Source organism: Blastomyces dermatitidis (assembly GCF_000003525.1).
Source record: "Blastomyces dermatitidis ER-3 genomic scaffold supercont1.1, whole genome shotgun sequence".
Lineage (NCBI taxonomy): Eukaryota > Fungi > Ascomycota > Eurotiomycetes > Onygenales > Ajellomycetaceae > Blastomyces > Blastomyces dermatitidis.
In genome coordinates this window covers 1,398,476-1,412,956 of record NW_025544774.1, presented here as the reverse complement: position 1 = coordinate 1,412,956, position 14,481 = coordinate 1,398,476, and the positions used below count along the sequence as shown (strand labels likewise).

At 49.5% G+C, this 14,481-nt stretch overlaps 4 protein-coding genes across 6 annotated transcripts; 2 read left to right on the top strand and 2 right to left on the bottom strand.

The window, feature by feature from the left end:
• Positions 1-2,465: 2,465 nt before the first annotated feature.
• BDCG_00249 (uncharacterized protein) lies at positions 2,466-3,697 on the bottom strand (the record flags this gene model as incomplete). Its single annotated transcript, XM_045415770.1, has 3 exons — positions 2,466-2,864; positions 3,109-3,371; positions 3,649-3,697. 3 exons carry the CDS (start codon positions 3,695-3,697, stop codon positions 2,580-2,582), a joined length of 597 nt encoding a protein of 198 aa, XP_045271637.1. The 3' UTR covers positions 2,466-2,579.
• An 822-nt stretch (positions 3,698-4,519) lies between these two features.
• BDCG_00248 (Ras family, other) lies at positions 4,520-7,532 on the top strand. Its single transcript, XM_045415769.1, has 3 exons — positions 4,520-5,237; positions 5,463-5,938; positions 6,030-7,532. Exons 2-3 carry the CDS (start codon positions 5,861-5,863, stop codon positions 6,669-6,671), a joined length of 720 nt encoding a protein of 239 aa, XP_045271636.1. The 5' UTR covers positions 4,520-5,237; positions 5,463-5,860; the 3' UTR covers positions 6,672-7,532.
• Positions 7,533-7,561: 29 nt separating this feature from the next.
• On the top strand, positions 7,562-13,157 carry BDCG_00247 (propionyl-CoA synthetase). Of its 3 annotated transcripts, XM_045415766.1 has the most exons (5): positions 7,562-8,352; positions 8,407-9,311; positions 9,433-9,828; positions 9,900-10,775; positions 10,894-13,151. In XM_045415766.1, the coding sequence occupies exons 2-5, from the start codon at positions 8,930-8,932 to the stop codon at positions 11,382-11,384; spliced, it is 2,145 nt and encodes a 714-aa protein (XP_045271635.1). In that variant the 5' UTR covers positions 7,562-8,352; positions 8,407-8,929; the 3' UTR covers positions 11,385-13,151. The 3 variants fall into 3 exon arrangements, with proteins under 3 accessions (XP_045271635.1, XP_045279084.1, XP_045279083.1); XM_045415767.1 differs by having other exon boundaries at positions 8,335-9,311; positions 10,894-13,157; XM_045415768.1 differs by having other exon boundaries at positions 8,335-9,311; positions 9,448-9,828.
• BDCG_00246 (MFS transporter) lies at positions 11,592-13,323 on the bottom strand (the record flags this gene model as incomplete). Its single annotated transcript, XM_045415765.1, has 3 exons — positions 11,592-12,679; positions 12,759-13,021; positions 13,109-13,323. 3 exons carry the CDS (start codon positions 13,321-13,323, stop codon positions 11,592-11,594), a joined length of 1,566 nt encoding a protein of 521 aa, XP_045271634.1.
• Between the last annotated feature and the right edge of the window lie 1,158 nt (positions 13,324-14,481).

Below are 14,481 nucleotides of genomic sequence, written 5' to 3'. Positions count from 1 at the left end.
CCCTTTCCTTTTTTTTTTCTCTGTTTTTGCCTTGGAAGAAAAAAGGCCCCCCCCCTTAATTATTCTATTTTCGCCCGGGGGGGGATTTTTCACCTAGCCGCGCATCCCCATGCCCTGTTGGGATGTGACCCTGGGAGGGTCCCTTTCGAATTACCAGGGATTGGTATAGTTTCCCTTTCCCAGAGAGGAAAAATGGCCAGGGGTTTTGGGTCGGGAAAGAAAAAAGATAAAATTAAAGGGGGGGGGGGGGGGGGGGGGTTGTTTTAATCTACAAGGCAACAGAGTAAGTCCGTAGTGATGATGCTTGCATGCTCACTTGCATGAAAGGGGCGGCGGTTGTTGGAAATAGGTGAGTGAGTGACTGGATTTTTCCCTGCGCCTGCGCCTAAATAATGTGTCGTGGTGAAAGGGGTAACTTAGTTATGGTTGAGATGGTTCGGAAAATTTTGCTTACTCTTTTGCTCTGCATTTATGTAACTAACTAGTTACCGTTCGCTAGTGGCCTTCTCTCCCGCTAGCCTCGAGGTGTGTTCGTGCCAGTTTCGACGACGGTTACATGTATTATTATTATTGTATCCGGGTAGTTAGTAGTGTAGGGGAGCCCAACCCAACCCGCAAAGGAAAGCAGACAAGCAGACATTCTATCCATGGATATGGGAATTTGCTTTCGTTTGCCTGGGAGAAACTTTGCGCATTTGCTTTCACCTACGGAGTACTCTGTACAGAGTACAGAGTACAGGGCGGGTAAAATAAGAATGAATGAATGAATGAATGAATGAATCTGTCGAATGTGATTGCAAAACAGTCCAGATATCTTCACCCCCGTAAGCCACAATCACTAGGCTAACGGGATAACGGAACGGGCATATACGCAGCGCCGCGTACGGTCCCCGGTTTTGACGAAGGGCTGATGAGCAGCGACTCGGAGAGCGAAATAGTATTATTATCTTTTTCATGCTCGTTTCAATGGATAAGCTTTGTGCTTATTGCGGGTTTGCCATCAGAGCGTCTCCCTCCGGGGAGCCACAATCGGGAAACGAAAATTCTCATTCCCTGTAAGAAATGTGTACGGAGTAACTATCCTTGAGAGAGAACGGGCCGTTCGTGGAAAGTTGTAACTACGCATCATCATACAAGCGAAACTTGAATTCTTCCTGTATGAAGCAATCCATCCCATTCTCTTTTTGAAACAACTTATTGGCGGATTATATATATTTCCATTCACATCCCGAATGCCCCGGGGGGTATGGTATCAGGCCTTTTCCATTTTGGATTGAATTTTTTTTTTTTTTTTTTTTTTTTTTTTTTTTTTTTTTTTTTCCGGGAAGAGCGCACTCCCCCCCAAGGTTGCATTATGCAGCTGCTGGTGAGCCAACTGAGATGCTTGTGACTGATGTGACTGATTTCCCTCTCTGCAAATGCAAATGTTGCTCGCCAGCCGTGCGGTTCCAGACAAGGGGCGATGCAACCTTGCGCTGGTTCGGTTTTTTACCCCCAGTTCTGATATTTAGCTCTTGATTCTGATATCTGCAAATCGATTAATTGGGTTGGTCTTGTAAACCCTCCATTCCCTATATTCGTCATAGTAACCGCGCCAATTTTGAGGGGTTATTACCTAAGACGGGATAAGCCTGTAACGAGGATACAGATGGAACCTATCAACCAGCGGGCGAGCGCAATTCTTCTTCTTCTTCTTCTTCTTTCAAGAAACAACCAATCCCAAAGGAACTTCCCATCGGCCCTGTTTTTCTTGATGTTTCATCAAGTCGGCGGGGGGTTTCTAGTTTCTAGTACTACTAGTAGTATGTAAAATTGCCAGGAAGCCTGATATCAATACAACGCATACGATACGCGTACGGGCCGGGAGGGCACGAAAGGGAAAAAGAATATGATCCTATTAGAGTAAGTTGAGAAGAAGTTTCTCCTCTCCTGTAGTTACGGGGGGCAGAGGAATGTATCCTTGACTCCAGAAAGAATGAAGAATGAAGGGAAGTAAGTACCTTTTGAGCAATCCTCATTAATTACTCTATTATTATCGACCTGGCTGGCAGATGAAATGAAACGGCATGATATGATGTCCCCTTTTTTCTTTCTTTTATCTCTTTCTTTCTTCTGGATCCATGCTTCAGCTACCGTCTTGATGAACTATTTCAAGGAATCTATTATCAGAGTTTGTAGTGTCTGAAACGGGGAGTGTCACATATCGTGCCAGAGGCCTTGTGTGATGTGTATTATGGACGATGATTGGACGGCTCGTTCCAACAATAAAAAACATGGTCCAGTGTGATTGTGATTTGTGACATGAATGTGCGCAGTATTGATACCATCAACGACGACGAGGAGGAGGAGGAGTGTTGCTTCTTTATCTACAGCAAGATAATGATAAATACAGTCATGTAGAAGAATATATATACCGGCGTTTCTACGAGGTATGTTGAACGGGACGGGCTTGCAAGCTCGATATCATTTATTATATCATCATTGTTAGTTAACTACCGGGAGATAGAAACCACAAAAAACCACCCAAAAAAAAAGAAGAAAAAAGAAGAAAAAAGAAGAAAAAATAGCTCGAGCAATTATCATTTGGCAAAGTATCCGAGCGCCAGAGCCAGCGCCGCTCGGGTCGGGCTGTCAACAGTGTCAAGTTTGACAAACTCATTTTCCATCTCCACGTTTTGCCTCTTCCGGCATAAAGGCACCCACTCCTGGAGTCCTGTGAGGTCTCGACTCGGAAGAACAGCGCAGCGGCCCACTGGACGGCGGATGCGTGGGGAGAGGAGTGGAGGGAGGAGTGGAGGAGGGGGATGGAGGTCCCGCCCGCCACGAGACGAGAGCGATGCATCGGAAGGAATCCTGGTCGGATACTATTATATAATGTGATAAATGTCGATGATGGAGCGTTATTGATGTATGTTCATAGGGTGAAGTCAAAAGTCAAAATACCTCTTCAAATGCATCACACACAATAATAATGGTTAGGGGACAAAAAAAAGTTAAAAACCTCTCTAGTTATCCTGCTGTCCTGTTGCTTGACAAGAACTCGCGAGCCAAGTAAAGTGTAGATAACGCCATTATTGGCCAGCAAGCCAGCAAGCCAACAAGCCAGACTTGCATATGATGCAGGATATTCCGCACATTTTGACCAGCCAGGAGTGGATCGTAGCCAAAATACTCTGTAACCTGACGGCGGTCATGGCCTCGCAGCAAAAGCGCGCCAATAAAATGGGTGTACTGCGTAAATTCGCTCTCCTCGAAGCTTTCCAAGCTTACTGCTCTCTGCGATCTTGGTTGCGTATCTCCACCCGAAGCCGGGCACGAGCGAAAGAAGAGTAGAGCAGAGCCAAGAAGTGCGGATACTGTCTCAGCATGAGCTAAAATAATAGATGGTTAAACTCCAAAATTTCCTCTCCCACACTCTGTTTCTGCGCGGGTTTGCCGTGGGGAGTTTATATATAGTTTGGCCCGGTACTCGGAGAACAAAACCAAGAAGGGGGAAGCTCACATACATACAGATCGATATACATGAACATCCACGAAACCGGTTGTTGCAGCTTGTCAAGCAGCCAGCAGGACGACGGTGCGAGTGTAAATCGTTTTCTTCATCGTGGTTTTGGCTTGTTATTCATTTCGTTAGGCTGTACTCCGTACAGACCAGACCGTGTTGTTCTCCAGCAGACTGAAGACCCTGTGCCCGCATGGTTCCTTGGGCTAAAGGACTAAGGAGCTCTTAGGGTGGAGAAGAGGACGAAAATTTATTGAAGAGGGCCGTCTGGGCTATTATTATTCGTTCGCTCCTTAGTTGCAGCGAGTAGTAGCATTTACGCTGCGCATTTCTTCTGATTCGTTGTGGAGTGGAAGAAGGGATCTCGAGACGAGTAACTAACGAAGAATAACAAGAGGGCTTCTTCAACTTGGGGACAAGGACACACTGCACTCACTGCACTAGGATAGTCCAGAATTCAGAAGTAATAATGAACAAATCATTGTTACTGGAGGGTTGTTAATATGGATGAGTTTCCCCTCTCCTCTCCCACCCAACGCTGCTGTTTGTTTTTGGTCCTTCAGTCTGTGTTTTTCACCTAGCAATGATAATTGAACGGATTGCTGGATAGGATGGAGCATTATTGGAGTGATAGTACAAAAAAAAAAATTATTTATTTATCAACAAGTTAGCAGTAGGAGGAGCCCAAATGCTTTTTTTTTTTTAATTTATTTAATTCCCCGCTTCCTGAATCTTGGGAGAGTTGGCGCTGGTCCTTGGGGGTTCTTGGGGGCTGATGGGAGCCTTCTTTGGGCCTTCTTTTAACTACCAGTCTACCACGGGAGGAGGGGAGGGAGGACGCTCTTAACCGAAGCTTCCCTGTACGCTTGGCGTGTCTGGGGCTGTTGGCTGCGGGGGAATAAAATTGGTAAGTGGTAATATTAGTTAATGATAATGCGCAGTAATATTGACGGAGTTATTTATAATTAAATCATTAGTTATTATTGTTACAATAACAATAATAACAATAATAATTATTATTATTACTATTCTTGTTATTCCCACACCCAACCAGTAAATAGAATTTAGAATAATTATCCCGCGCCCACCAACCTATCATTTTCTCTTATTTTCTCTTCTTCCGGCATAGTCAGCGATTTTCCAGGCATTATTATTTATTGATTTAACCATTCCTTATCTCATCTTATCCTGTCTTATCCTGTCTTGTCCTGTCCTGTCTGTCGTGTCTGGGATCTTCCCGCCGGTTCCCTTTCCCTCACGTGCTGGCGCTGTCTCTGTCCGTCTCTCCACCGCCGCCGCCGCCGCCGCCGCCGCCGTCGTTCGTTCGTTCGTTCGTCGCTCGTCCGCCCGTTTGTCCTCGCCTCCTCAACCTCACTCAACCTCAACCTCAACGTCTGCTCTCGCCTGCTCTCGTCTGTTCTGTTCTGTTCTGTTCTGTTCTGCTCTGTTCCCCGTCGTCGAGTCGATTCTGTGCTTGTCGGCTACAGAGAAGTTCAAGGGACTCCGGTCTATCACTCAGCCCACCTTCTATCTCTATGCAGATGTCCTTTCTCGCCTCTCTCTGCTGTCCGTGATAATTTGCATCCTCTCAGAGCTGGTCCTGTGTGCTACCTCGGACAAAGTGCACCGGACACTTTTAGTTCTACCTTATCTCCTCTTGCGCCCCTCCCACGCCTCTCTGCCTGTCAGTGTGTAACAGCCGTCCGTCGTTCTTATCCAGCCATTGGCACAAGAGGTAAGCTCCTTCTGACCCAACGCTGTACAGCATCGAAGCCTATCGCTGTGTCGCATTCCCTGCGCGTGCTTCATCCGATACTGCTCTTGTCTCCCTCCCCCAATGACGACGTCCCATCTAAGGGTTTATTTTTGAATTTTAATCATTTATTTCTTCCTCTTGACCTCCAGCTCGTCGATTACGATCCTTTTCTTGCTAACTTCTACTTACTTACTACCTTGGAAGTGGATTTCTGATGCCTTGATGCCTCTCGCCTGAAGAACAAAAAGAGACCCTTTCTTTCACCTACCAGAGCTGCTTTGGTCCAACCCCCGCCTCCGTTTTATTTCTCCCCAGATCTTGGCATTCTGGCAGCTGCCTGGCTCTGCGTTTTCACTTTCTTATCGATATCGATACGTGGGAAACGGCGAATCTTTGCGAATCGTTATCATCCCCGCTTGGAAAACAGCCTGTAGGCTTCGTTCGGGCGCTAACGCACTTGTGCGCTTTTTCTAAACCCTTCTTCGGTTATTTCTCTTCTCCCTCCCCCCCCCTCCCTTTTTTTTTTTTCCCTTCATCTTCTTCTTTCTTCGTCCTGCTCTTGCTCGCGAGGCATTCTATCAGACGCCACAATTTCCGCAGCAATGGCGGGGAAAATGAAGCTGTACAAGCTGGTGGTGCTGGGAGACGGAGGTGTAGGCAAGACCGCCCTCACTATCCAGGTTCGTACCCCGTACAAAATCTCTCCCTTTTCCACATTCGAAAGTAGGTGACGCTTTTTGTGTGACAAGGCGCTTGCTTACACTACGATAGCTGTGCCTAAACCATTTCGTTGAGACATACGACCCCACCATTGAAGATTCTTATCGCAAACAAGTTGTTATTGACCAGCAAGCATGCATGCTGGAGGTGCTGGATACTGCGGGACAGGAAGAATACACCGCCTTGAGGGACCAATGGATTAGAGATGGCGAGGGTTTTGTGCTGGTCTACAGTATCACATCGCGCTCTTCGTTCACCCGGATACAAAAGTTCCACCACCAGATTCAGCTGGTCAAGGAGTCAGCAAGCTCTGGATCACCAACAGGTGCCAGCTATCTTGGAGCCCCCATAAACTCCCCACCTCCCGGCATGAAAGTTCCGGTGATGCTAGTGGGGAATAAAAGCGACAAGGCTATCGAACGAGCGGTTTCTTCACAGGAAGGGTCCGCGCTGGCTAAGGAGCTTGGATGCGATTTCGTTGAAGCCTCAGCTAAAAACTGCATCAATGTGGAGAAGGCATTCTATGATGTAGTTCGCCTGCTCAGGCAACAACGGCAACAACAGGGCGTTCGACAACCACTTAATAGAGCGCCTGGTACGCAGCGGGGGGAGAACGGGGTAGACAATCCGGCAAGATTCCAAAACAATCGCCAAAGAGGACATGGGCGGGGCTTAAAATGTCTGATCCTCTGAATTAATAGAAGAGGGGGAAATCAAACACAAAAAGAACCAGATAAAAACCAGATAAAAACCAGGAAGAAAATATTTACAGAAAGAGATGCATGATGGAACTATCAAACAGAAAGAAATGATGCAACATTTCGATCGCTGGGATTTTCTATATTTTCCCGTTTTACGCTATTGCTGGGATTGGTGTGGACCGCGGACGCACCTACTACTTCATATTTCGGCACTGTACGGCTGTCATTAACTCCATGTCTCCTTTTCTACGACTTCTATTTACTGTCTTGCTCAACAACAACACTCCTCCGAACCACCCTACACCGGGCTCTGTTTCGTTTTTACGCCTGCAACGTGGGATGACGCTACCGTGACGCTACCGTGACGCGCACTACTGCATATCGGCCTAGGAAGTACGAACTGTCCCTTCTTCCCTCATCCGCGCCACTTCCCTATATTCTCTATCGACTTCCCCCTGCTTGGTGCTCTCTCGTTGCGTTATTTCTCCTTTTTATTTTATTCGGCGCATTTGACTAAGGGATGGGATGCCCGAATCGGCTCGCTTTCTTTACTTTTCCTTTTACTCTTACTTCTTTGAACTTTGCTGGTTTCTCATCGCTTCGGAACAATGATTACGTGTCCGGCCGGACACCGAACGAAAGTTTATAACAAAAAATCTTCGCGGACATTCGCTGACCAGGGGATTTGTCGCATTTCATGTTTCAGGAACGTCTGCGGGTGTATGTGTCTGTGCGCGTGTGCTTGTGCTTGTGCGAGTGGTTGTATGCTGGGTTTTTATTTTCTGCAGCTAGAGTGTTACCGGCCGGCATTTTAAGGAAGTCTCATGCTCACGTTCACGTTCTTTTTTTTTTTTTTTTTTTTTTTTTTTTTTTTTTTTTTTTTTTTTTTTTTTTTCTTCATCGTTTATTTTCGATTCCCTTCCCCCACCACTTCGGTTTCATGTGATGTGAATGTCTTTAGGATTTCCGTACTTTTATTTCTTCCTTTTTTTTATCCTCCTTTTTCCTGCGTTCGAGGAGCTGGGGCAGACGGCTAATTTGATTTCACTAACAGCAAATGATAGAAGATTTTCTTTTCCTTCCTACCATGTCTCCTTGTCTACAACCATATTCCCTTTGCATTTCCTGTTTATTTTGTTTTTCTGTTTCCTTGCCTTCTCTTGTCTGTTTGATTACCAACCGCCAGACAGCAGCCACCAGCCACCCTCCTCGCCCTTTTTTGACTTTCCCTTTTCCCCTTTTCCTCCAATCCCTTCGCACCTTTGTAATGAATCAATTTTATACCTCCTCCGTTTGGTGTTCGAAGGGAAACAAATGCTGCAATTACGAATACGAAAATGCCAAGGGCAGAGGCAGGGGAGGGGGAGGGAGAGGGAGTGCGAGCGAGGTATAAGCTTAGGGTGAAATTATACCCAACCGCTGAGAACAAGAGAGCCTTTCTGCGTGTCTGCGTGTATTCGAGCGCTGGGAATTTGAAAATAAACATTCCAATTTAGCAAACAATCAAAGTCGAAAAAAGAAATCTTATATAAATTAGATACGTTGCTCTCTGGCTTTTCAAATGGCAACAAGAATCTTACGCGCCGTCTTTTCTCTCATTGTTTATTTTAACTGAATGCTATTGGTGTGATTTTTTACCCTATCACCACTGGATGCAAGTGTTCGTTTGGCTGGTAAGTGTATAGGATCTATCTCTGTTTGAATCTCTAAATAATGCATAGTTCCAGGTCTGCTTTGCGGGTACAATTTCCCCGAGGTCCCCAAAACTGTAAAACTCCACACCAACCCATCTCCCCCTCCACCTCCACCTCCAGGGACAACACAGTGGGATAGATGCACGATGAGACTGACCTGCGGACAGCGAAAGGACCCTGCTGCCGGCCAGGGCTAATAATTCGTGGCAAGTCCTGCAGGCCTGCCAGTTGCAGTCGACGCCCAACCCCACACCGTAGGCGACTTGACTGCAACAACGACGACCCCATACCGTATCCCCGAGGATCTATATAAATATCTCGAGCTAGATATCGACATGTACATGTACAGACACTAGACTGGGCTGCTATTGAGCAACAGCACGGTCGGTCGCACGAAAGCCAAAAAGAGCGAATCCCTGTGCCATCAATACAGACACCCCTCCCTCGCTATTCCGATCCTGAGTCTTCACCTCCTTTCCCCATACATTACATATACATACATACATACCATCAACCACCGCCATCATAAAACCACCACAAAATAAAACCTCCTGCAATGGCCTCCCATCCCCAAGACAGAACCCAATCCCTCTCCCTCCGCTCCCTCAAGAAATTCTGGTCCCACCACGCCGCCCAACTCCACTGGCACAAGCCCCCCTCTGCCAGCCTGCGCCGAGGCACAAAGACACTCCCCGCCAGCGGCATCAGCCACGAGCACTGGTCCTGGTTCCCCGACGGCGAGATCTCCACCACCTACAACTGCGTCGACAGACATGTACTCAGCGGGCATGGAGACAATGTGGCCATCATCTACGAGTCGCCCGTGACGGGTGTGAAAGGTCGGTATACGTATGCGCAGCTGCTGGACGAGGTCGAGGTGTTGGCTGGCGTGTTGAGGGAGGAGGGGGTTAGGAGGGGGGATGTTGTGTTGATTTATAGTATGTTTTCTGCTCCTGTCCTTAATCGGTTTCACAGCACAATCGATTACTTAGTTTACCTACTCTACCTACCCCGCTGCCGTATGCTTGCTAATCTCCGAAAACCCCTATGAATTAACAGTGCCCATGGTTCCAGCTGCCCTCTTCGCGGCGCTCGCCATAACACGGCTCGGCGCCGTCCACGCCGCCGTCTTTGGCGGATTCGCTGCAACATCGCTAGCCCAGCGCATCGAGGCGTCCAAGCCACGGGCAATCATGACCGCTTCGTGCGGCATCGAGGGAAGCAAAGGCGTTGTGAATTATAGGCCCCTGGTCGAAGGGGCAATAGCCAAGAGCTCATGGAAGCCGCAGAAGGTCATTGTCTGGCAGCGGGACCAGCTGCGGTGGAAACCCATGTTGAAATTGGAGGGCCAACGGAATTGGCAGCGCATTGTGAAGAGTGGGCGGGGGAGGAATATTAGAGCTGCGCCTGTTCCTGTCAAAAGTAATGAGGCATTGTATATTATTTATACTAGTGGTATGTTTCTCCCTTTCCCCCCACTGCTATATTTGAAGGAGATGGTCGATTCTGATAATATAATTTGATAGGGACAACTGGTCTCCCGAAAGGCGTCATCCGGGAAGCGGGCGGCCACGCTGTTGGCCTTAACCTTTCTATAAAATACCTCTTCGACATCAAGGGCCCGGGAGACGTCATGTTCTGCGCCTCAGATATCGGCTGGGTAGTCGGGCACTCATACATTCTCTACGCCCCACTTCTCGCCGGCGCAACTACAGTACTCTACGAGGGCAAGCCCGTCGGCACACCTGACGCAGGCAGCTTCTGGCGCATAATAGAAGAACACAGGGTAAACGCCTTCTTCACCGCGCCCACCGCCCTCCGCGCAATCCGTAAAGAAGACCCAGAGGGCCGTTATTTCGAACTGGTCGGGAAACGCGGCGGCTTGAAGCACCTGCGCGGCCTGTTCCTTGCCGGCGAACGGAGCGAACCCACCCTCATCCGCGCCTATCAGAATCTGCTCGACAAGTACGCCGCCCCCGGCGCAATGGTGATTGATAACTGGTGGTCGTCGGAGTCCGGTTCGCCAATGACCGGGCTCGCGCTGCGCAGTGCCATCGGTCTAGATCAGGGCAGCAGGGAGGAGACGCATAAGCCGTTCCCCGTCAAAGCCGGGTCGGCCGGCAAGCCGATGCCGGGCTTCGATGTGCGCATCGTCGATGACGAAGGGGATGAGGTGCCGAATGGCACGATGGGGAATATCGTGTTGGCGATGCCATTGGCGCCGACTGCGTTTACGACGCTGTTTAATGATGACGAGCGGTTTTATAAGGGGTATTTGAAGCGGTTTGCGGGGCGGTGGGTGGATACGGGGGATACGGGGATGGTGGATGATGAGGGGTATGTGCATGTGATGGCGAGGAGTGATGATATTATTAACGTTGCGGCGCATCGGTTTAGTACTGGTTCGTATACCCTTTTTTCTTTTTATTTTTCTTTTACCCATGATTTCCGTTTCTTCGCTTTGTCTATGTATTGAAACCTTTCTTTTTTTAATTCTTCGATGCTAACAATTATGAACAGGTGCAATCGAACAAGCCATCCTCTCCCACCCAGACATCGCAGAAGCAAGCGTCGTTGGCATCCCTGACCCTGTAAAGGGCCATCTCCCCTTCGCCTTTGTCCAACTCCGCAAAACCTCCGCCTCCTCAAATTCAAACTCAAACTCACCAATCCCGGCCACCCCACCACCCGCCCTCTTCACGTCCGTCAACAACCTCGTCCGCGGCCAGATCGGCGCCATCGCGTCGCTAGGCGGCATGATCCAGAGCGGCGGGGAGGGCAAGGGGATGATTCCGAAGACGCGGAGCGGGAAGACGCTGCGGCGGGTGCTGAGGGAGCTTGTGGAGAATGCGGTTGAGAAGGGGGATTTTGAGCGGGCGGTTAATGTGCCTGCGACGGTGGAGGATGTGGAGGTTATAGAGGTGGCGAGGGGGAGGGTTCGGGAGTATTTTGTGGAGAGGGAGAAGAGGGAGAGGGAGAAGAAGGAGAGGGTGGGGTGGGCGAAGTTGTGAAGTGCTTTTAATGTAGTAAGATATATGTATGGTAGGGTGGGGGTTTTTACTTCATTTGATTAGCTTTGTTTGTTCTATTTGTCTTTCTCACATTTTGGCGTAAAAACCAAACTAGAGGAGCATCATAAGGTAGATTCATCTCTCTACCCCCCTTCACTCACTCTTTGAAAAAAAAAAAAAAAAAAAAAAAAAAAAGCTAGATACAGATCAAATCATATACCTAAATCCCTTCTGCAAAACCCTCGCCTCCTCAAGCCCCACCCCCTCCGCCTCCGCCGTCCGCCTCAACTGAGCAATCTCCCTCTCCCCAAGCGGCACATCCACCGCCTCCAGCCTCTCCAGCTGCCGATTCTGCCTGGTCAAATACCAGCGCAGCAGCAGCGCCATCGCCGCCGCCAGCACCTGCAGCGCAATGCACACGCCCAGCGCGAGGCGGAAGTACGGCTCGTCCTGATCGCGGTACGTGTACGGCGTCCATATGCTAGCCGAGTTGCCGACGGAGTTGATGAAGGCGTAGGCGGCGGCGCGCTTGGCGGGCGGGCGTGGGATGGCGGATGCGATCCACGAGTAGCAGGTGCCGTTCATAGCGAAGACGAACATCATCAGGAAGAAGGAGAGGTAGCGCGGGCCGAAGGCGGCGTTGTCGGTTGTCATGAAGATTATGAAGCCGATGATGGTGATGGGGATCGGGTAGGTGAAGAACCAGAAGCGGTTGCCGAGGCGGTCGGAGAGGTGCGAGTGGGCGAGGCTGTAGGCGACAATGAAGATGTAGGGGGGTGCGACGAGGAGGAGGGAGATGGTGTCGTCGTAGCCTAGCGTTCGGGTCAGGGTGGGGAAGTAGTTTTGGAAGCCCGAGGCGCCGGTGATGGACATGTAGGCTATGGCGAGCATGTATGTTTTGGGGTCTGCGAAGGCGAGTTTTAGCCCGGTGAGCTGGCTCATGCCGCGCCCGCCGATGTCGACGTCGGCCTCTGAGGCTTCGATGGCGAGGCGGCGGTTGGCGACGTGTTTGAGTTCCGGCGCGAGGATTTTCCAGGTATCTGGGAAGTCTGGGAGGATGAAGCAGATGATAATACCGATGAAGCAGGTTATGGCTCCCTCGATAATGTAGAGCCATTTCCAGGGGGCGAGGCCGCGGGCACCGTTCAGTCCCTTGAGGATACCTGCGGCGATGAGGTTGCCGAAAGCGCCGGAGATGAGGGAGCCGGAGTAGAAGATGGACATGCGCAGGGCGAGTTCTTTTCTTGTGTACCATTTTGAGAGGTAGAAGAGGACGCCGGCGAAGAAGGGGGCTTCTGTTTTTATTCAGTTGCCTTGGCATTGGAAACTCCCTTTTTCTTTTTTAATGCAGAAAATGGAATAGAGGAAACACACCAACTAAACCAAGAAGAAACCGGCAAGCGACAATCTGGCCGTAGTTCGTGACCAGAGCAGTCAGGGCCGAGACAAGGCCCCATGTGGTGGTGAAGAAACCCAGGTACAGCGATGGGCGGCCAACATAGTTTAGCAGCAAGTTGGAGGGAACCTGCATGAGGATATATGCCACAAAAAGAATGGAGAGACCAGTCTGGTACTGGGATGGGGTGAGTTTGAGATCGGCTTCCAGGCCTTGGAGACGGGCTGCCGCATAGTTGTTGCTAAAATTCTCAAGTTATCTTTGAAAAAGTGGGATAGATATGCTCATGGTATATATAAATAGATAGAAGAAAAGAGAAAATACAAACCGATCGATATAGTTCATCAGATACACGATGATGACAATGGGCATAATCAGCGTATCAATCTTGCGTCGCAGCTTCTTCTCCAGCACCAGTTCTTCGGGGGTGAGCTGGGTGAAGCGATCAACTTCTTCCCCGCGATCTCGACCGGGCGAGATAGCGACATCCTCCTCGTCATGTTCGTGGTCCTTTTTTACGGAGTCGGCTGTTCCTGAACCCATTGTTGAAGCTTTCGTCTTTGTTGTCTCTCCCTTCTGCCCCCTTATTTCCACCACCCTTGTAAAGAGGTATGGGATATTATTATATGAAAGGTCGGAGGATAGGATTAGTAGAGCGGAAGAGAGTACTCGGGAATATCACAGAAAGAGGAGAGGAGAAAGAAGCAGTTAAAAGAAAGCTACCCTGGCCTGGCCTGAGCTGAGATGAGCGGGGAAGAGTAGACAAAAGACACCTACTCTATACACCCACAGTGTGCGGCTCGAAGCTACGGGGGAAATGCCTCATTTATCTACACCTTGGAGGTCCATCATATCACTACCCCATTATTGCTCAGCACAGTCACCAGTAGTAGTTAGTGACCGTGGCCCCCGACTACAGATTGCGGGGAGAGTACTCCGTAGAGGCACAAACAAATAAAAGAAGAGAGAAACAGCCGAGAAACCAGGCATGGCCGCCGATCAGCAGAAGATATGCGGGGGGAAGCTATCAAAGGACGACGGAAGTACCTCGCCCCTTTGCAAATAAGACTTCCTCCCTTCATACTCGGCGGCAGCGAAGGAGCGAAGCAAAAGAATGGGGACCGCAGCAGCAGCGCGGGGGAACGGAGGGAACAGGATAGCAGCATCTGATGAAATAGCCATTGATTAATAACAAACAGATGGCTTATTATTCTCTCCTCCTTTCTGGTGAAAAAGGTAGCAGCAGAAGCAGCCAGCCAGCAAGTAAGCAGCAGCTATTCTCATTCGGCCGGGATGTCCGCGCTGTAGCTTCTTTCAGCTCGCAGGACGAAGGAAGACATGGGATGTTGCCAATAATCAACCACCGCCGAACCGTCTACCCTACCCTACCGTGCGGTGGGTGTGCGGTGTGGGGGGGGGGTGCAAAGCAAACCAGCTCGCTGTAGGAGTAACCTGCCCCCGTCCGCTTCTTAACCACTCGTGTTACGGGGAACAGTTTTGAGCGAGTTTCGTGTCGGCGTCTTTGCCATCATTATGATTGTCATCCCCGAATGCGGTAATTAAATAGCCAGGTAGTGTTCAAACTGATGAACATTTAGGCTAAATAACGCGTCCCCCCTCCACCCTCCCCCGCAAAAGATCAATCCAAGCCGGCTTGCTTCCCTGCGGTGGCTTGAAGCTTTTATCCCTATAGCACGTCCT

Coding starts and splice junctions, on each gene's coding strand:
- BDCG_00248 (XM_045415769.1), top strand. CDS start 5,861: ATGGCGGGGAAAATGAAGCTGTACAAGCTGGTGGTGCTGGGAGACGGA. Junction 5,939..6,029: donor AGACCGCCCTCACTATCCAG/GTTCGTACCCCG, acceptor ACACTACGATAG/CTGTGCCTAAACCATTTCGT.
- BDCG_00247 (XM_045415767.1), top strand. CDS start 8,930: ATGGCCTCCCATCCCCAAGACAGAACCCAATCCCTCTCCCTCCGCTCC. Junction 9,829..9,899: donor GTATATTATTTATACTAGTG/GTATGTTTCTCC, acceptor ATAATTTGATAG/GGACAACTGGTCTCCCGAAA. Junction 10,776..10,893: donor GGCGCATCGGTTTAGTACTG/GTTCGTATACCC, acceptor AATTATGAACAG/GTGCAATCGAACAAGCCATC.